General features: G+C 40.9%; 2 protein-coding genes across 3 annotated transcripts; both read right to left on the bottom strand.

The window, feature by feature from the left end:
* Positions 1-352: 352 nt before the first annotated feature.
* LOC108119678 (knob-associated histidine-rich protein) lies at positions 353-3,743 on the bottom strand. The gene is made up of 2 exons (XM_017232962.3): positions 3,437-3,743; positions 353-861 (listed from the first exon to the last, which is right to left on the bottom strand). Exons 1-2 carry the CDS (start codon positions 3,741-3,743, stop codon positions 353-355), a joined length of 816 nt encoding a protein of 271 aa, XP_017088451.3.
* Positions 3,744-4,208: 465 nt separating this feature from the next.
* Positions 4,209-13,313, bottom strand: LOC108119676 (nascent polypeptide-associated complex subunit alpha, muscle-specific form). Of its 2 annotated transcripts, none has more exons than XM_070280146.1 (6): positions 13,218-13,313; positions 12,317-12,536; positions 6,524-8,055; positions 6,313-6,462; positions 5,200-5,883; positions 4,209-5,130 (listed from the first exon to the last, which is right to left on the bottom strand). In XM_070280146.1, exons 2-6 carry the CDS (start codon positions 12,328-12,330, stop codon positions 4,904-4,906), a joined length of 2,607 nt encoding a protein of 868 aa, XP_070136247.1. In that variant the 5' UTR covers positions 12,331-12,536; positions 13,218-13,313; the 3' UTR covers positions 4,209-4,903. The 2 variants fall into 2 exon arrangements, with proteins under 2 accessions (XP_070136247.1, XP_043065972.1); XM_043210037.2 differs by having other exon boundaries at positions 13,184-13,291.
* Between the last annotated feature and the right edge of the window lie 6,724 nt (positions 13,314-20,037).

Raw genomic sequence — 20,037 nt, 5'->3', positions numbered from 1 at the left:
GATTTAGAGATTAGTAAATTAGCCAGACAACCCATGTTCACCGCTTGACAGCTCCAGTTCCGCTCAGTGTATCCGCGGGTGAAACGTGTAATAAATAAAACCAGCAGTCACAACAACCAAGTTTTCTGTTTCAATTATGAAAGGTAAACAGAAAAGTGGCTAATAATTATAGACTTGATTTTATCACTTATTTTCTTTGATGTTTAAATAAGTGAAATGGTACGAGTGGGTTTATTAAATTGGGACTTTAAATATCGTATTCTAGGAATTATATGAAACTGGTCTTAAGCCTATAAAAAAAAAGTTGGAAATAAATAAAATTTTTTATAAATATTTTAGAAAAAAAGGGTCCTTAATTCCACCACCATGGAGAAGCCGCTGGGGTAAAGTCTGCCACATCTAGGTAATCTACTGGAGTTTGTACGGCAGCTGGGTCGATCACAGCCTCTTCTTGGGACCAGTAGTCGTCGAGGGGTTCATCTTCCTTGCTATCCTCGTCTGAGGTGTCCTCTTTGCTGGTATCCTCGTTCCTGGTACTAGTTTTTGTCATATTCTTGTTCGTAGTAATCCCTTCCGTGGTAAACCCTTCGGTAGTATACCCATCTGTGGTATACCCTTGCGTATTTGTCTCGTTTCTGGTATTACCTTGCGAAGTAGTCACGTTCCTGGCACTCCATTTTGTGGTATTCCTGTTCGTAGTATTATCTTCCGTGGTATTCCCTTCCCCGCTATACTGAATCGTAGTATTCTCTTCCCATCTATTCCTCTCGGAGGTATTCTCGTTCGTGGTATTGTCTTCCGAAGTATTCTCCGCCGCGGTATCCTCCTCTAAGGACTTTGCACTTACAACGGATGCGAAGGCTGCAAAAACAAGCATCAGAAAAAGAAGATGCCCCTGAAGTTTCATATTTTTTATGACTTGAAGACTGAACGAGTAGAGAAAGTGATCTGAAGAATCGAAAGCCAACGTCGCACATTTTATAGGCTAGAATGGTGGCCTGGTTTTTGTCTTAGCCACCAAGTGGGTCACTTTTTTTCCCACATTTGTTAGTAAAATTAGTAACTAAAGTGAAAAGTGCTAAGTATTTTTTAACAGAGTTTTTCTTGGTTTTCTGGCACGACCACGACTCGAAACGTTAATCGTTAAAATAATTTAAATGAAAATTGAAAATTTAATCGATCATTTACTTGATTGAGATGTGCGTGGCGGAGTTGCGTGTTTTGTGCGTTTTTTTCAATTTTCTATTGATTTCCTGGTGAAAAGTTTGCTCTTTTTTCTGGTTACTCTTGCCACCATGGGGTATCGATGTGGTATGCCAATTAACTGGCTAAAAAGTTGCAACATTGAAAACGTCACAGCCGTTTCGTTCACTGTCGAGATTTGGCACTCGACTCGCTGCAATTAGTTATCAATTAAATACTATTTAAATCTCAGTGGCCAAGCTACTACATCTGGCTTCCTCCAAGTCCGCCTCCGGTCCGGTTACTGGGGTTTCATTTTTGGAAACAGCTCTTCTAGGAAGCTGGATGACTTTGTACAGTAAGGCCTTATTAAAGGGGATTTTTCATAGACCTAATGGGTGATACTATAATTAAAATTAGAAGGGCCTTAAATATGGTATTGGTGGCTGAACTCTTTCAAGGTTAAGCTTCGATTGCTCATCGTGATGAAAAGTTACGCCAGTTTTAGAAATATTTTTATAACCACCTGTGGGTTGGATATACTTTCAAAGGGTATAACTAGTTTACCCCCACAGAACTTATAAAGTGTATAATTTTAAAGCAAAAGTGTATCTGAACTTCCACTCCCATTCGATTTAGCTTTCTTTACTAATTTTTATTACTAATCGTAATTAGCCATTTCGGCAATGTGAAGGACTGTGCTGAAAGCCAAAATTTCAAGCCTCTAATTATGCATAAAAACTGTGCCTTTGTCTTGACCAATTAAAAATGTTGGCCATAAAAGAAAAGACCACAGCACCGGCCACAATATATTTAATTATCAACTGAAGCTGAACCAGCCAGCCAGTAAATTTCTGTTTGAACAACTGCTGCTAATCGTGGTTCTAAGTGGGGTGCGGTGTTGGATGGGTAGTTCTTATTACCATTTTTTTTATTTTTTTTTTCATACCACTACTTATTTGGATATTTGCTTTTTGGCTTCTTGGCTTTGGCTGTTTCTCTGTGTTGTTTTAAGCCAACTAACTAAACGATCGGCCTTGCAACGGCCACGCTCTGCTTCCTTCCTTCCATTTGACGACAGCCGAAAAGTGCACTCAGTTGGCAGCAATTGGCATTATATAGTTGGCCAACTGCTAATCGGAAATAAGTGTAGGAATGAAATTCGAAACCGTAAGCCAAGAGTTCCGCTTTGGCTATTCGATTACGCATACGCCCCGGTGTCAAGGCTAACAATGATTTTGCTCCTAAAGTATAGATAGACTCGCAATGAATGTGCTCGAATTACCAAATTCAATTGGATAGTGAGCAGGAAGGAAAGGGTCTTTCCAACTGATGGACTAGTTGATTACCTGTAATAGTAATTATTTATTTATAAGAAAAATAAAAAAATCTCTGAAGCAACTCATTAAAGGAAACTCATTAAAAGTGTATCTTATATTTTTTTGGAAAAACTATCCAATATTACTTTCTTTCCAATATTCCCTTTCTAAGAGGTAGTAAAAATTGCTTAAAAATTTGCCAATTTGGCAATAAAAAGTAGGCAACTGTCCGAATGACTGAGTGACCCAGCACACGCCCTTTTTTTCAAAGTGACCCTCAAAGCCCCCAACCGATACCCAATGCATCCATCAATCAATCAATGCTAACATTTCACTTTACGATCCAATTCGATCGCGTTGAATCAAAGCAAACAAATTGAGCCACAAAAGCCAGGCCCACAAAAGGGGGTTGGGGCTCTAACTTGCTCGAATTATGGCCCAAAAGTTATATAAAAGCTAATCCACTTGGTAGCTGTCTTGGGGCTTGAAGTCAAAGCTCAGGATGGCCGAGATAAGGTGTGAAAATTGGTTTTGAAACTTACAACTTTTTGTCAAGAGAAGTATGTAAATATTAAAAAAAAAATGTTAGTTTTATTTACATTTAACATTAATGAATTAAATTTTTATTTCAGTTATTCTTTAAAGAACACTTTTTAAATGGTTGTAGCAGGCATATACGTTATTATTTTAGAAGCCATGTAGGTGATTTTTCTGCATATTACGTATACGCCATGGTTACAAATAAACGAATCTATTTTTTTATTAAATCTAGGCCTTAAAGAGATGTATTATTCTAAAAAAAAAAATTGAAGTATTATATACACTGTAATCCGCTAATGCAAACTAATTAAACCACCATGGAGCTGGAGTTGGGGAAAAGTTTCCAACATCAAGATAAGTGGGATTTCCTTGATCCGAATACGAGGAAGAGTAACCCCCAATTCCACGACTCTCCACCTCGTCGTACTCCTCCGGATCTGGCTGGATTGGTTTTCGATTCCACCTCAATCGCTTGCTGTTAGGTCTCTGTTTTGGATTCTGATTCTGATTCGAGTTCTGTGAGCTTCCCGCTTTTTGAATCCATTTCTGTTGCTCCAGTTCGTTGATGGCTTGCAGGATGAGGTTCAATTGCTTGTTGCCTTCCTCTAAGAGAACATCTGAGGTTTGGTTTTTACTCTCCGCCGGGGAGTTCACAAAAATCGCCCAGGAAATGGCTGTGAAAATAATCCAACGACTCCACATAATGCTGCCTGCTTTCGATCTAAACTCTCCATGAGATAGTTCCCTCGTTTTTATATCAGAAGTGGGTGGAATACATAGACATGTTTATAGTGCTATAACTTTATCGGTTAATCGGTTCAATGTCTTGACACCGTTCGAGCATCTGTTTGAATAACTCGAATACAGAACTCGACTCGCGTTGAGTCAATGTTTGGCCAGTTTGGGAAAGTTACATAGATAGTTGGAAGAAAACAAACAAATAATTGGATTCAAGGTTGGGGTTACGAGATTCTTAAGAGTTTTTTGATCAAAATTGGTATAGGTAAGATATAAGATATATAAGGTTTTATAATTTTAACCTAAAAGATATCTCTTAAAGATTTTACTTACATTTTCATAGCCTACTTTGTGGCGATCTTCAAAAGAAATTAACTCACAAGACATTGTTTAATTTTATCTTTTCGTTTTTATTCAATATATAATTAAAAGTCGTTTTTTGTTTTATCTTTTTTTGTCGTTTTTGTGTTTGTTGTTTATAATTGTATCTCAGAAAAAAAATATAATAATAAATGTATCTGCTATACACGGCAGCGCTTCAAAGCGCCATTCAGAAATCGGGGAACAGGTATATAGAGGCAAGGATACACATATGTATATACCAGGAGATGTGAATCTCTGAATATACATATTTATATAGAGTATATATATATATATAGCTGGGTCTTAAGTGCTTAGTGATCTACGAGTGGCTTGGATCTCCTCCGCTCCATTTCCGCTTCCGTTTCCGTTTCAGTTTCAGTTTGAGTTTCCTATTTTGGTGACTTTCTTATTATCTCCTGGCTGATGGGGGGATAGCTTACATATATATATTTTTAGTATATAGTATATCCGCACTAACAGTTACTTTAATTAGTGTTATTTGTTAAAAAGCTAACGGCTGTGGCGGTTGGCGGACGGCGGGCGGCGGAGAAGAAGTATTCATTCAGGAGGAAGGAGGAAACTTAAGGACATACGTAATTTATATCAAAACATTATCGCTTGTGGGGCCATCCGGAAAGAAATTATATATTAGGAGTTTTGCTGCCGCAGCGAATCGTGAGGAGTATTCTATTCAGGATTCAGTTGGGGCGGATGGCGGTGAGTGTGTTTGAGTGTGTGTGTGTGCGCGTCCTGTGACCGCTTTACAGGATTGTGCCGGGCTTGCGGAGCGGCAGGCGACGACGCTGTCCAAGAAGCCCCAGACCGCGGGCCTGCTGCTTGGTGGTGCTCTCTGCCGCCTCCGTGGTGTCCTGCTCCTGCTTTCCGGCTGCCTCTCCGGCGGCGGACTCGTCGCTGGCGGCCGCCTCCTCCTTGGCGGGCTGCTCTCCGGAGTTGTCGCTTCCGGAGTGCTCCTCCTCGGCGGGAGCTTCTGTTTTTTGAAAAAAAAAATATTAATATGAAGACTAACTGGGGACCACTGCATCCTGCTCATCCTTACCTGTCGTCGAGGTAGCGCCGGCCAGGTGCAGGCGTCGCTTGGCCAGCAGAGGGTTGATCTTCCTAGGCGCCGGGGCGGGGGCGGGGGCTGCGGCTGCCTTCGGCTTGGCCGCATCAGTCTTGTGCAGGGCATTGAGGCGTGGCCGGGTCTTCAGGCGGTTCAGGCCGGAGACGGGGCCGGACGGGGCGGCAGCAGCCTCCGCACCCTCGGCGGCGGCCTTGTCGCCGGACTCGCCGCCCTCTTCCTCCTTGACGTCGTTGTGGTGGCTGGTGCTGTCGGCGGCGGAGTCCTCCGGGGTGGCCGCCTCCTTGGGCGCCTCAGTGCTCACTCCGGCGCGTCCCAGCTTGCCGCGTGGCAGCAGCCTGTTGCCACCGGCGCGATGCAGGTTGAAGCGGGATGGGCGCACGGGCTCGGCGGCAGCGGGAGCGGCCTTGCCTTCCTCGGAGTTGCCGGCGGCGGCGGGGCTGCCCTCCTCGGCTCCCTCGCTGGCGGGCGCCTTGGTGGTGGTGGTGCGGCTGCGTCCGCGCAGGGCCAGTCCAGGACGGTTGCGCAGGGTGCTGCGGGCGGTGGTGGATGGTGCGGCGCCGGCGGCGGAGTCCTCACCCTCGGCGGCGGGGGCTCCCTCCTCGCTGGGGCGCTCGGTGGTGCTGGTGGTGGAGCCGCGCAGGTTGAAGCGGTTACGTGCTGAAGATAAATATTTAAATTAAAATATATTATAATTTGTGGCCACTGACGGCCTATCTTTAACATTTCACTTTCAAAAGACAAAAAACCTAAAATTAGCAACTAAAGTAAGAGATTTAAATGCTAAATACTTTAACCTTGACCCACTGAGTAGCTCAAGACTGAGACACAATCTTTTAGATTAATTTTCAATAAAACAGATAGACAGCTTATCAAAATTGTATTAATTATTCAAGAGGCTTGTTTTTAAAGTTTCCCAATATTTTTCAGGCTTGGAAGTGAATGCTTTTAAATTATGATTTTAAGGGAATTCAAATTTTTAGTTTGAAGGCCTTAGTTGGGAAATATTACTTGACTTTGAACTAGTTTTAATATTTTAGACTTTTCTTTTAAAATTCCTCAAGAGAGAAAGATCTTCAAAATACTCACGTCTGCCACGCGCAAATCCTGAGCTGACTGGCTTCACTTCCTTGGGGGCCACCACCTCCTCCTCAGCGGCAGCGGGAGCGGCTTCAGGGCTGGCGGTGGTACGAGCGCCCAGACGAGAGCGTCCTCCAATGGACGGACGAGAGAAGCGGTCTGCAAAATTAATGAAATTTAATATTTTATAGTTTTAATTTTAAATTATAAATAATCTTACTGCGTCCTGTTTTGGTGGGTTCACTGGCTGGTGCCTCGGTGGTGCTGGTGGTGGTGCTGGCGGCTCCTCCTTCCCTCAGCTTGAAGCGGTTGCGTCCCGCCAGACCGTTGATTCCGGCCCTTCGTCCGCCGAACAGAGAGGGCGCTGCTGTGGTTGTGGTCGTGGTGGTGGTGGTCGGCGCCTCTGTGGTGGTTGTGGTGGTGGTGGTTGTGGTCGTGGTGGTGGTAGTGCTGCTGGAGGAGATCTCATCAATCAGGGTGGTGAGGTTCTCATCCTCGTCAGTGCTGGCGGTGTCGGGAGACAGAGTGGTGACTCCCTCCACGTCGGCGATAGCGGTGGTCTCCTCGTTGTTGAGGTTCTCGTTGGTGAGGATGGCGTACAAGTCGAGGGCGGCCTTCTCCATGGAGGGCGTGGTCTGCTCGGCCTCCTCCTCGGGTGCGGCAGGGCTTTCAGCCGACTTCTCCTGGTCCTGCTTCTTGCGGGCGGCCTCGGCCGCTGCCGCCTGCTCCTTCTCGATGGCAATCACTGGCTTCAGTTCGTTGTCGGCGTTCCGGGTTCCCTTGGGCTGCTTCTCGTCCGTATTGAAAGTCTCGCTGTCGACCAGCTCCAGGCTGGGGCGCTTCACGCTGATCTTCTTGCGCTCGGCGGCGTTCTCCAGGGAGTCCAGGGCCGGAGTGGGGGGCACGTCTACGTTCTTGCCGCGGCTGGGGAAGCGGGTGATCATGGGCAGGCGCTCGGCCTCGATGTCCTCCGGGGTCTCCGAGGACCGACCCTTGGCCTTGCCGCTCTGGAGGCTGTTCTCGCTGGGCGTGGCCGTGGTGCTGCGCTCGATGTTCGTGTACCGGGTCTTTCCGCGGGTCTCGGGCTCGGCAGGAGCTGCCTCGGCCTTGGCCGGCTCATCATCCTCCTCGTAGTAGTAGACGTACTCGTACTCGTAGTCCTGGCCGTTAGGTCCTTTCTTGATCTCAATGCGGGACTTCTTGTTGTTCTCGCTGCCGGCTCCCTCCAGGGCAAAGTTCTGGTTGACAAACTCCTCATGCGGATCCACCACCACGTCGTCGTCCAGGCTGTCGATCTTCTTGGAAGCCGTCGGCAGGGTCGTCAGTGGGGATATGGGAGAATCGGTGACGGCACGCTTCTGAGCCAGCTCAGCCTGGGCGGCCGCCTCCACTTCGCGACGCACCTCCGCCAACTCCTCCTCCTCGATGGCACGCTTGGCCTCGATGCTCTTCATCACGTCCTCGTTGATCAGGGCGCTGAGCACCGGATTCAGCTCGGGACGCTCCTTGGTGGGCAGGAGGTTCATCGAGTAGTCGGCCGGGTCCGTGGCCCGTATGCTGATCCGGTGGGCCGTGTGGAAGCCCTCCTCGCGGTCGTCCGCCGCATCCGGATTCTTGTGGGAGGTCTCGAAGGGAATGGCCGGAGCGCCGGGGCTTTCCTCGACCAGCTTCAACTGGCTCTCGCTGGCGGAAGTGGCCAGAGGATCCGCTGATTCTGCTGTCGCTTGTGTGGCCAAAAAGGCCAAAAGACAACTGCAACAATAAAACAATATTTTTGTTAGAATTTATTTAAAATTAGAGGAATTATTTATCTTAAAATTATTTTAATTATCTGATACAGTAATCCTCACTTCCCACAACTTAATTTCTTTTTAATTTAATTTTGTAAAAGCTTATTTAGTCTGCCATTTGATAAGAAAGTGATTGTGATTAACAACATCTCTCTTTTAAGCCCATTTGTGTCTTAGCCCGGCTTAAATAGGCTTGGCAGCTTGGAAGCCCGAGTTTATCCAGAGCCCCATCTTAGTGCATTCAGCCAAGTCTAACCCAATTAGTCCCCAGCCCCCCAAAAACTTAATAATCGGATCGGGCTTGGAGTTTTCATTTCATACTCTCATGGCTCTCATGGGGTATCATGGCTTTTAAATAGTTTGATATGGCTTAAATTAATGAATATTTACAAATATTTATTTCAAATTGTTGGTGAATATTTATTTTGAAAAGAATAATACCAATAAAGAATATTTATCGCAAGTAAGATGTACTGAGTATGTATTTCCAATTTCAATATTTCTTAATAAAATATCTTATTGAATCTTTCGTTTTCCTCTCTGAATCCGTTCTAAGGAGTACCATTTAATACCAATCTTTTAAACCATTCGTATTAATACTTTAAGCCATTAACTAAAATAAATTGCTGACCAAAAACCGAGAGGGTATTTATTTGTGTGACTTTGATGGAAAGACCAGCCGGCGGCGTGATCGGCGCGTGCTCTTAATCAGCCATCACGGCTAGCCGGTTTCAGTGTTTCCACCACATCTATATACAAATATATATATATATTTAGCTGATTCCAGTGACTTTCGGCTTCGATGGCTGCTCACTTTTCAGCCATTTCAGCCGCCTCATCTCCGTCGATGCGGCGTCTCTAATCTGGCATGAAAAACCTTTCACAATTTCATTAGCTCCGCAAAGTCGATTGCGCATGCGATTTGGTCATGTCTATATGGTATAGTAGTGGGTATAGCCACTGCTGAATGGATCGTTCCGTTTGGATCGTGCAACTCCGCCGGTAACGGCAAAAATTCGCAAAATGGCAACAAAACAACACAAAAATGAAAAAAAAATAAATAGCTAAACACCAATAGTTCATTGGGCTCTGCGAATCCGCATTGCAATGCAATGAAAGCGATGCTCAAGGCAAACCGCAAAAGCAAAAGTACTACAAAAGCAAAAGTATATGAAAAAATACAAAATATGAAAGAAAAAAAAATATAATACAGTGCCATACGATCGATCGGGAAACTAGAGCCCAGGAATCGCAAATTTACTGACCGACCAACCGGTTTATCCGAACAAAAGGTGTTAACCCATTTCGATTCCAGACCAGATCAAACCAGATCGGAGGTCCCGGTTACCGTCAATAGTCTCCGGTTTAATTTTTTTTCTTGCCTTCCAGACTTGGCCTAATACAGAGTGAACAATTGGGGGCTTATTTATGATTACTTTCTGGAGAACCAGTCCTATTTTGGGCAATTTTGGTGAAGTTTTAATATGTTTTTAAAATAAATATGAATATTAGAAGCTTCTACGGAAATTCTACAACAGCTAACATTTTTTTAAAATTTAAAACCGAGGATCTTGTAATTATTATTGAAATAGAAAGTGGCATAGAACTTTCAATGATTTACTATTTTATTTGCATACAAATTCAATTTATTTTTATTCGAATAACTAGCCTGCGAAAATAGTTTAGAAAATATGTAATATTTGAAATTTTAATAAAAATTCTTAAACCCCAAAAAAGTGTCTAAAATATACATGTGATTATTTTTAGAAAATTGTTACTATTACTGTTTCAATTTCTGATGTTTAATGTTAAGATGAATAGATTTTTTTCTACAAAATCAAAACTTGTTCTCATTCTACCAAAAATATTTTCCCCTTTAGATTTTTTGCAGTGCATATTGGGGACAGAGCGCTCTTGACGATAACTTTTAACATTTTGAATTATGTGCAAGTCGCTTGGAGTAGCGTTGCGTTCACTTCTCTTCTCGGTTCGGTCGAACAAGTTTCGGGGACTGCCACAAAACAACCAACAACGAACGAACGAACAACCAACAACCAGGCAACACCTTGTTGTTGTGACTGGTGTTGCTGCTGTAAAGGTAGACAACTTCAACTTATTTTAATTGCAACAGACCCAAAACGGGCAACCGCTCAACAATGGCCATAAGTCTGCGACTCTCGGCGAGTCTTGCCTTCAAGAAAAGTTATAATTATGGCCACATCGTCGTCGTGCAAATTGCCATAGCAATGTGGCTATAATGCCATGTATATGCCCCTCATATGTTGCAGCTTGGAGTTGCAATTGCAAGGGCTTTGGGCCAAGTCATGCTTGAGGTGACAATGCGCACACCTCAGCACAATTTCCATTCACAATTTTTGGCTCACAAACTGGTGTCGGGCCAGTTATATTTCTTGGCTTGAATGCTGAATGTCAGATGGGACTTTGATTAGGTTAATTTGGAGCAATATTAATTGATTACTCAACACATTTCATAGACAATTATCGGTGGAAGCTGACTCATAGAACGTGTGAATTGAATTCCAAGAATCGAACTGATACCACGATCGCCTTGACTCGGAAACCCATTAAACACCTTCTGCACATTTTGAACATTCATTGCCAATAATAGGCATTTAACGGTTGGCTTTCATGACTCTACAGCCAAATGACTCTAACTGAGTTAACAAACTGATGATTTTGTTACTCTAATTGTTGGCATTGAGGGGGGGGAAGCTGATGCAGACTTGGGGCTATATGATTCCCGGAGACCGGGATAGAGTTGTATGTTTTATGGACGCTACTAAAATTTAAATAGACTTTTTTTAAGAAATTTTATAGAGAACAATTTATAGTGACTTTTTGGAGTAAAAAAAGTAAATAACTTTTAAGGCTATATGATACACGGTTCTTTTTAATTAATTTAATATAAAAGTACTGTGCTACATATGTGTATGATACTTAATATATGTTATATCACTATTATATACTAGGTATCACTATTATGAAGAAACTAAATTAAGGTTTTTAGGCCATGTTTCAAATATTAATATTCAAATCTTTAGCCATCTTGTGCTTTAAATTATTACCTTTTTAGCTTTCCCTACCTATCTCCTTATTTCTCTCAGTGCATAATTTTTTGATTGCTACTCCCATGTGTGTAACTTTAGACATGTTTGACTGACTGACTGAATAATATACCCATAGCCACCATCCTCAGCCCCCATAGGGGGGCCCATTGTCTTGGTCAGATCAGGTTGTATCTTGTGGATGCACTTTTTGCAACTCCAGGCCCATGGAAAGGGAGTGCTAAGTTTGGCAAAGCGCTGCCGTTAATTTGTTTCTTTTTGCTTTCAGTTAGCGGGTGTGGCATGCAATTTGTATTATAATTTGGCAATTCATTTTGGCCAAAAAAACAACAAAAAGGGAGAGAAAAAAGTATTTTTTTTGTGGAGTGGCTTTTTGAGGCTCTAACTTCAATTTCGACTTCGACTTCGATGTTGGGGAGTTCGGGCGGGCATTGACGTATTCGAGAGGCAGTGAAGCATCAAGCTGTGGCAACAACAACAATAACAATAACAATACCAACAACAACAATATTAGCAGCCATGTAAATGTAAAGTAAGTTTTGCATTGTTAAGTAGATGCGTCGTGTGTTGCCAAAAGGTTTGTTGACTTCTTCTTTCTGCCACCACCTCTCGTTTCCGCCGTTTCCTCCGGCACACCGGTTGACCTTTCCAAAAAGAGAGATCGCATTCGGCCTGACCTTTTGGGCCAAAAAAAAAACTGCAAAAGGTGGCTCATTGGCACGCCTCGAATGGACATAATTCATGGATATTGGCCCACTGATTGACTGAAACTGTCTTGAAATGCGATTGAAAAGCCAAAGACCAAGGTTAACAGCTGCAGGCCAAAAACGAGATCACTCGGCGTATACGTAATATACTTGTTCTATAATCTTTTTTTTTTGGGGGGGAGAAAAATTCATTACAAAAAAAGGATAAAAATTTGATGGGGCTTTTCAAGACAAGAAACAATTGCCAAGGTCTATTGTCATAAATTTTAATAAACTCTTTCATGAAAAAAAGACTTTAATATTTGCATAATTTGCCAAAATCTTTAATCTTGACCTTGAGCCATTGTTTATTTCTTAGTTTTTTTCCCTCCCACTTGAAAATATAAATATATTTTAATTTTTTTCATATTTTTCCTTTGTTTTTACTTACATTTTGAGCAGCATTTTGTTTTAATGTTATTTGTGTTTAATTTTTTTTGCGACTCCTTTGGCGGCTTTTTTTTATTAAAGTTGCTCTCCTTGTTGTTGTTATGTGGTGTGTGTGTGCTTATGGTTGTTGTTGCTTTGGTCGGTTTTATCAACTTTTCGTTTATTTGCTTTTTTACATAAATTTTATTGACACTTTTTGAAAGTCAACTTGCCTGCATCAGCTTCAACGAGAAAACAAAACAAAAACATTAAAAAAATTGTACAAATCTTGCTATAAAAATAAATATATATATTGAATGACAGAAATTGATTTTCAACTAAATTGTTTAATTGTTATGCACTTTGAAGTTTTTTTTTAAATTTTTTATTATTAGCCACATTTGTTTGTTGTTTGTTTGTTGCTTTTGTTTGTTATTGTGTTCACTTTGGTCATTTTTGAGTTGCACTTTCACTTTTCACTTTTATTTTACGAGTTGGACACTTTTTTTTTTAGGTGGCGGGGGAGGGGGAGGCAAAAAAAAATATTCAATATTTAAATTTATTTTCTTTAGAGATGGAGACGAGGGTGACTATTGTGTCTGGACCATGTGTGTGTGTTTGTGGCCATGTGGCTAAAAAATAAAAAAAAAATTGAAAAAAAATAATGCACTTTTTCGGCAACCGCTTTGCGGCTTTTTTAGGCTTGAGCTTGAATCTGGCTTTTAACTTCTTTTCGTGCTGGTGGCTCTCTTTTTATACATCAGCTGGCCAACACATACACACACAAACAGGCACACATACACACAGATACAGAGACAGCCCAGGATCTGTGGCAGATTCAGTTTTGTTCAAAAACTCGAATAATATATATATTTTTTTTTGAAAATACAATGCAAGGGGGGCCTCCTTGGTGACTTGCTAACTTGGCTTCTTGTGTGTGGGGAGCAGTCACTTTCGATTTCGCTGCCAGCTGAACGTGAAATGGCAAAATGATGAACGCTCCAACCATCGAAAACCGTTGCCGTTGCCATTCAGTCGACGTTGGCCGAGGCAGCGGCAGCGACAGAGCCAGCAACTGAGGCAGAGATAGAGACAGAGGCAGCAACTGCAGGCAGACCACAGCTTCGGCTTTAGGCCAGGCTTTTATTCGGTGGAGGGAAAGAGAGAGGTAGTAGCTGGCGGAGAACCATAGACGTCTTGGCCGGATCGACAGGAGCGCCGCCGTTAAGCTTTGGCTTGGTTACGGCCATGTTAACACTAAATCATTCACACCTGCTTCTGGCTATGTTGTTGTTGCCTGTTTTGGTTTTGTTGTAGTTGTTTCAATGGCGTCGGCCACTAGGAAGTTCAGGCTTAAACTGTAACCAAAACCAAACTGCACTAGTTTTGGCCAAGGAGATGAAAGGCTAAAATCACAGACAAAAAAAATACTTTGCCTAAATAATTAAATAGGAAAACCTTAAAAGTTGAAAAGGGTGATATAAAAAATAAATAAACTATTTTTGCATATTATTCAACTTAAGTCTTAAAAAGTGTTTTAAAAATTGTAAACAGTTTATGTAATTAAATGAAAGATTTAAATTTTTACCCAAAATCCTTTTAAAATGTGAGCAATGGTACTGGATATTACATTAATACAGCTCTCTGAGTTATGGATGAAACTCTTAGATTTAACTAATGAACTATTGAAAAATTTTACAATTTTGAGTGATATATTTTAATTTTAACCGATAGTGTTTAATTATATACCATTTTTTTTCGTATAAGAGAGTTTAGCATAAAGCCACTAAAAGGCGGCTTAACTTGTTTAATATAAGTCCATCTTCATGTTTTAAAGACCAAGCCTCTTATAACTGAAATCTATCTTGTTCTTCTTAGTTAAATTCGCTTCAATTAGTTAATAGTTATATTCTTTAAAATTACTTATGATATCTTTATATATTTTTGATCAAAATTAGAAAGAAATTGATCAAATGCATTCATAAAACTATTTATTGAATTTTTCTTGTGCAGTAACATTCACTTGCATTTTTTTGGGATGCTTAGCTCTCTACCTTTCTCTTTCGCTCGCTGTATGTCCGTCCCCCTCGGCAGCAGACCCCCTGGCAGCAGCCCCCTTCGCCGCCCCGTTTGGGCCAAGTTAGTGCTGTTGATTTCATAAGCTGAAACTGGTTGGCAGCTGGTCTCAAGGCCGTTCGTTCATCGTTGATTAACCGCATTACACATACGCCGCGTTGGCCGCTTCAACCGCTTTGGCCGTCTTGGCCGTTTTAACCGCTTCGGCTGCAATTAGCAGGGCACGCAACATATGCAAGACAAGTCTTGGCTGATACCTCATGGTGTTTTTTTTTTTATCTCAGTGGTAACATCCATCCGACCAAAGACTCAGCCTCCCGTCCCTGCCCGGCAAATATTATCCAATCTTTTGGGCTTATTGATTAACCGTTGGTGCTGCTCATTTGCTTATTTATATTTATGCAATTCCAGCTGAGAGACAGGTCGGAATAGATATTGAGGGAGGGGGGGCGGGTGGAGAGTTGGCCAAAAAGGTGGGGCATTGCACACACACACCTGCGTCTGTCCAACTGACACCTTTTTTTTTTGGCTTTTAGCTTTATTTTGTATTTTTTTTGCCAAGTTATAATCGCAAAAGGCATTTTACAAATTCCACGCATTGCCGGCAACCTATCTGGGCAATTTATGAAAAATGACGATTATTTTACAAGACATTAACTAATTATTATTAGCTATTAGCCAAGGAATTTAATTGTGAAATGAATGGCCTTAATAAATCTTTCTTTCTTTCCCGGTTTTCGGTTTCAGTTTTTATTTATTTTGCCAATGATTGATCAATCGATTTTCTAATTAGCATTGATCGGTAAACTGGAACGACTTCCCTCTTATATATATATTTATCTTTTTAGTGGATTATGTGACAAATATTTGGCAATTGCAAAGCAAAACAGGGACAAACAAATAAGCAAACAGAGACCCGGAGAAGGCCAGCGAACCAGGAAGCGATCCTGTATATCATTAAGGCTTCTCTCCTTTTTTTCGCACTTGTGCACTTATTTTTGTGTTGGCCTTGGTACGCAGCTGCATAAACTGATTGAATTTCCAAGTGATCGTCTTTGGAAGAAAAAATCCCAAAAAAAAAAAACAGAAACAAGGAGAATAAAATGAGTCAAGCTATGTCCGAGGTCACGTTGATCAAGTTACCCATCACATTGCTATGGATGCCGCGATTCCACGAGGCGGACATAAAAAAAATTCCCCACTACAAAAAAATATCAAGCAAAAATGAAAACAATTCGTAATCAGAGACAAGAAGAAAAAGAAGTTTTTAAATCATGTAGCACTACTGCGGGGAAACAGGATGCATCAATGTGGGGAGTGCCGCGAGGTCAGTGCGTTAAAAAATATCAGGGTATGGTGAGTGCTAATGGGCTGATGAGGGGCGTGGCCCAAGGACGCCAGTAACAGGAACTGGGGATGGGGATATAATGATTGGACTGCAGTTGGTAATTACAATGGTCGTGATTAAGGCCAGGGAGTGGGCAATTTGGTAATTGCATAAGCCACAAACTAACAGATATATGTTGGGTTCAAGGCTATAAGATACCCGGTACTTTTTCTTCTCAAAAAGACATAAGTTTAAAGACGTTTCTTTAAGAAAACTTAAGGTAAGGGTTTCATAAGGAAGACTCTTATTAAAAGTCATCAGAAGTACCAATAAAAAAAAAGCCCGGTACTTCCTTTAAAAAAAATATGGTAAGGCCTATAAGGCAAGACTATGTAATACCTGATACTTCCTGAAGCCTAAAGCCTTACCTTAAAATGTAGTCTTTTAATTCCTCTGGAAATTCCTTGAATATCAAAATCTTAAAACTAATATCCTATAAAAACAGAAAACAGAAAACCATAACCCAACTATAATAGCCTTTCAACTTTCGAGAAAACACAGCAAAATTTCAAGTGCAAAAAATAAAAGAGACGTTGATTATGGAATTTAATGTTGTAATCCCAAGATCACAGTCTTTAAGAGCATTAACCGGAGCTTTTATACCGCTCCGGGCGTTAAGGCCTCAAGCCTTTCGGCTTTTTTGCCAATTCAATTTGGGCCCAAAAATAAAGAGACGCATTTCAAAGGAATCCAAAAAAACAACACAGGGACTCAGTCTTCAGATGGTTAAAAAAAACACTCTTCGGGTACCCGATACTTTTATGTATTTTACACAAAAAAAAAATACTCATAAAATTGTAATAAAAACAAAGACAAAAAAAAACAGAAACAACAACTGTTATTCAACATTTCAAGTGTTTCATGTGTGTGTGTGTGTGTGAGCCATATCTGCATACAGATGTAAGCCAAACAGGAGTGGCCAACTTGGAATGTTAATGCGGCCTGCAGTCGTTGGCGTTTCCAAGATCTTTAAATTCAAAAAAATCCAAAAAAAAGTCCCCCGATCAGCCACTCCGAAAAAAAATACAGAAGACAACAGACTTCCATGTAGGCCCGGCTATACACCCGTCTCTTTCTTGGCCTTTCTCCCTCTTTCTCTATCTCTTTCTCTTTCTTTGGCTTTGGGGCTGTCTCTTTCTCCGGGCAGAGTTACGTGAACTTCGACGGAGGGCGATAACTGTCCAGCAGCTGGACGAGAGCCAAAAGAATTAAGTACTCCTCCTCATCCTCCACGGTCGCTACACTCAGGAAAAAAAAGAATATTTATTTTTAGAATAGGGTTTTTTTTTAAGTTTGATACACTTTTAAAGGATGTAGATTTTTAGACTTTTTGATAGCTTTTAATATATTAATTTGAAATTAATCTATGGATTGAATTCATATTTCCAAATAAAACTTCCATATTCTTGGTAATTCTGCTATATAGCTGATCCATTATGAATACAGATTCCTAAGCGTTTTTTCAGCAATATTAAGATAAAGAATATTTTTTAAAACTACCGGGTATAAATAAAATAAGTTTATTTTTATTTCTTGAAGAAATTAAAGTCTAAAGGTTAATAATAAGACATCTAAATTACAAACCAACTACTAGGCATAAAACCATAGCCTTAAAATTCTTATTTAGTCTCTTTTTATCGCTCCCAAAATAATTTTTCTCAGTGTATAACAAGTGACGTTTTTTTCTCCATTTTGTCAGTGCTGTCTTTTTTCAGACTGGGCGCGCATGTTTGAGCCAAGTAAAATTTATAACTGTCAATTATTATGCAAGAGCTGTGTGTGCCACAGGGGAGGGGCACTTAAGAGACAAGCAGTGGCAGGGCGGGGTAAGGAGAGAGGCGACTCCTCTCGCACAGCAATCAGGAAATACCCGTAGAGCTCCATACCCATGGAGCCATAAACACCTTCTTCTGCCACCGATCTCCAGTCGCCCCCCTTTGGGGGGGCACTCGCATAATCGGAACACGTACTTTAGTGGCACTACGAAAATTACCCATTTTTACGTTTTGTATTTTATTTTCCATTTACCACAACAATAACTTTTATGCTGCGGATAATGAAAATATTTTTAATGCCTTTTGGCGACTTTTTTTCGGTTTCGGCTTTGGTTTCTTGGCCATGTTCTGAGGAGTGTCCCGGCCAGGTTCAATGGACCCCTCAGACAAAAACAAAAAAAAACAACAAAAATCAAACAAGTGTTGGCCTTTTGAAGAACGCCTTCTTCAATCATGATCACGCAGAGACATTTCAATAAAGATGTTGCCCCGCCGATCAAGATGGTTATTATTATGATGAGTATTAGAAATGGCTTCCACGTAGGCTGCAATTAAATGAATTTCGAGAACTTTGAACGGTTTCTTCGTTAAGTTTTTATTTTATTTGCATTTGACCTTCCAACGATTTCCGGTTGAAATAAATGGCTTTTTGTTTTAAGTATCGGTTTGGTTTTTCAAATGCATAATAATGATGATGACTCGAGTGCAACATCATCATCATCACCAGTATAGAGTGGGTTTGAAAAATCAGTGGGTTTTTTGGGATTTCCTTACTTAAAAATATAAGAAACATGTGTAATTATTAGAGGCTTGTTTATGTTAATTAATCTGAAACTTGACTAAAGTGTCAACCTTCAATCATTCCATCCGAGAGTACGCCCATCCGTCCATTAATCAATCAGCCTGCCATTGAAATTATGCATCAAAAATCACCAGAATATCGAACAAATACACAAAAATCCCAATCACATATTAATGCCTAAATTATGATCATGTTTTCGTATACAGTTGTCTTAAGTCTTAATTTTTATTTTTGTAATCATTTTTGACCCACTTTGGTGTACTTTTTGGCTCCGGCGGGGTGTTGTGGCTGCGGCTTTTATTTTATTACGAAAATTTGTTTAATTTTAAACTGTTTAACTTGAAATTGAGTCACGACGTCGACGCAGACATTGAAGGAGAGAAAAAATTCAAAAAAAGCGAGTAAAAAACAAAATCAACTCGAATCGAAGATCAAAAAAAAAAAGTTGGGGGGTCGGAGACTGCGCTGCCCGAAAGTTACATAAATTGGCATTAAAACGATTCAAAGATCGAACGGCGAAAGGGGCGGCCAAAATGGAAGGATGAGGTGCGGCGTGGGGGGCGGGCGGGAGGTCAGCCAAAGCCTCAAAACCTGAAGCAACCGAGACGAACAACCATTTGGCATTTGCATACAAGTGTGTGTGCATAGCTGTCCCGGCACACCTCCGGGCACACAAATAGAGAAATGTTAAGGATTAAGGGGAGAGTGTGATGGAAAGGTCAAGTTTGCCAGGAAAAGGTCAACATAATATTGGAGGGTTTTAGGAATGGGAGAGAAAACTTTAGAGTTTGTAGGAAAAACATACAAATTATATGGAAATTAAAACCAAAAATCAATCAGACATTTCTTCATATACTTAAGTTATATAACTAGTTACTACTGAAGATATAACTAGTTACGAAAATTTACATTCTTAACTCTCTTTTAAGAATAAGAGAACAAATAAATAAAATATATAGTTTAAAACGTAATTGGAAATATCAAAAATATGTCCACTGGTCCACGTATATCAAAATATTAAATATTCAAAAAGTCTTCAACCAAATATAAAAAAGTGTTCTGAGATTAAAGAGGATTTTTTTTCTTCATAAAATTCTTAAAATTATAATTCCTCTATTCTATTTTTTAACCAATTTCATGAGATCTATTTTTCTGAGCTTATGTGTGCCTTGCCGACTGCCATCAGGTGAACATAAAAGAGCAACAAAATAAACGAATAAACGACATGAGCTGCAAGTGACAGACAGACCCCGACTGAAAGGTGAACAACATTTTTTCAGCTCCCTACCGGCCCCCATTGGAGTATCCCTCGCTCTCCCCCCCCCTATCGCTTGGCCATTTTCCCCACCTTATTTATTTATTTATTACTATTTTGCTGCATTTTTGATGGCTCACCTTTCTCGAAACGCTGGCTGGCATTTTAACACTCTGACATTATTGCCACAGAAACGAAGATCATTGATCATTGATTGCTGATTATTGATTATCGATCATGGGCCGGCAAATGTGACGACGCCTCAGCCTCTGTCGGACAACTTCATTAAATAATTTTTAGTTTTTTTTTGGCAAGTGGCCGAAAAGCTAGATGGCCAACAACGCTGTTGGTCTATTTTTTATGGCCAAGCTTAATGGCCGGACCAACGCCACAGCCACAGCCGTCAAGGTTAAGTTAAAAGCCCAATATATGCTAACTAACTAGTTGA

The sequence above is a fragment of the Drosophila bipectinata genome, chromosome XL (genome assembly GCF_030179905.1).
Source record: "Drosophila bipectinata strain 14024-0381.07 chromosome XL, DbipHiC1v2, whole genome shotgun sequence".
Classification (NCBI taxonomy): domain Eukaryota; kingdom Metazoa; phylum Arthropoda; class Insecta; order Diptera; family Drosophilidae; genus Drosophila; species Drosophila bipectinata.
The sequence above is the reverse complement of the archived record's forward strand: the minus strand, read 5'-3'. Positions and strand labels throughout refer to the sequence as shown.

Bases quoted from the DNA above. Each gene is read 5' to 3' on its own strand.
- LOC108119678 (XM_017232962.3), bottom strand. From the start codon at position 3,743: ATGTGGAGTCGTTGGATTATTTTCACAGCCATTTCCTGGGCGATTTTT. The intron at 862-3,436 runs GTTACTCTTCCT...TTGTTTTTGCAG, and splicing joins GGAGAGTCGTGGAATTGGGG to CCTTCGCATCCGTTGTAAGT.
- LOC108119676 (XM_070280146.1), bottom strand. The intron at 6,463-6,523 runs GTAAGATTATTT...TTAATTTTGCAG, and splicing joins ACCCACCAAAACAGGACGCA to ACCGCTTCTCTCGTCCGTCC. The intron at 5,884-6,312 runs GTGAGTATTTTG...ATTTATCTTCAG, and splicing joins AGGATTTGCGCGTGGCAGAC to CACGTAACCGCTTCAACCTG.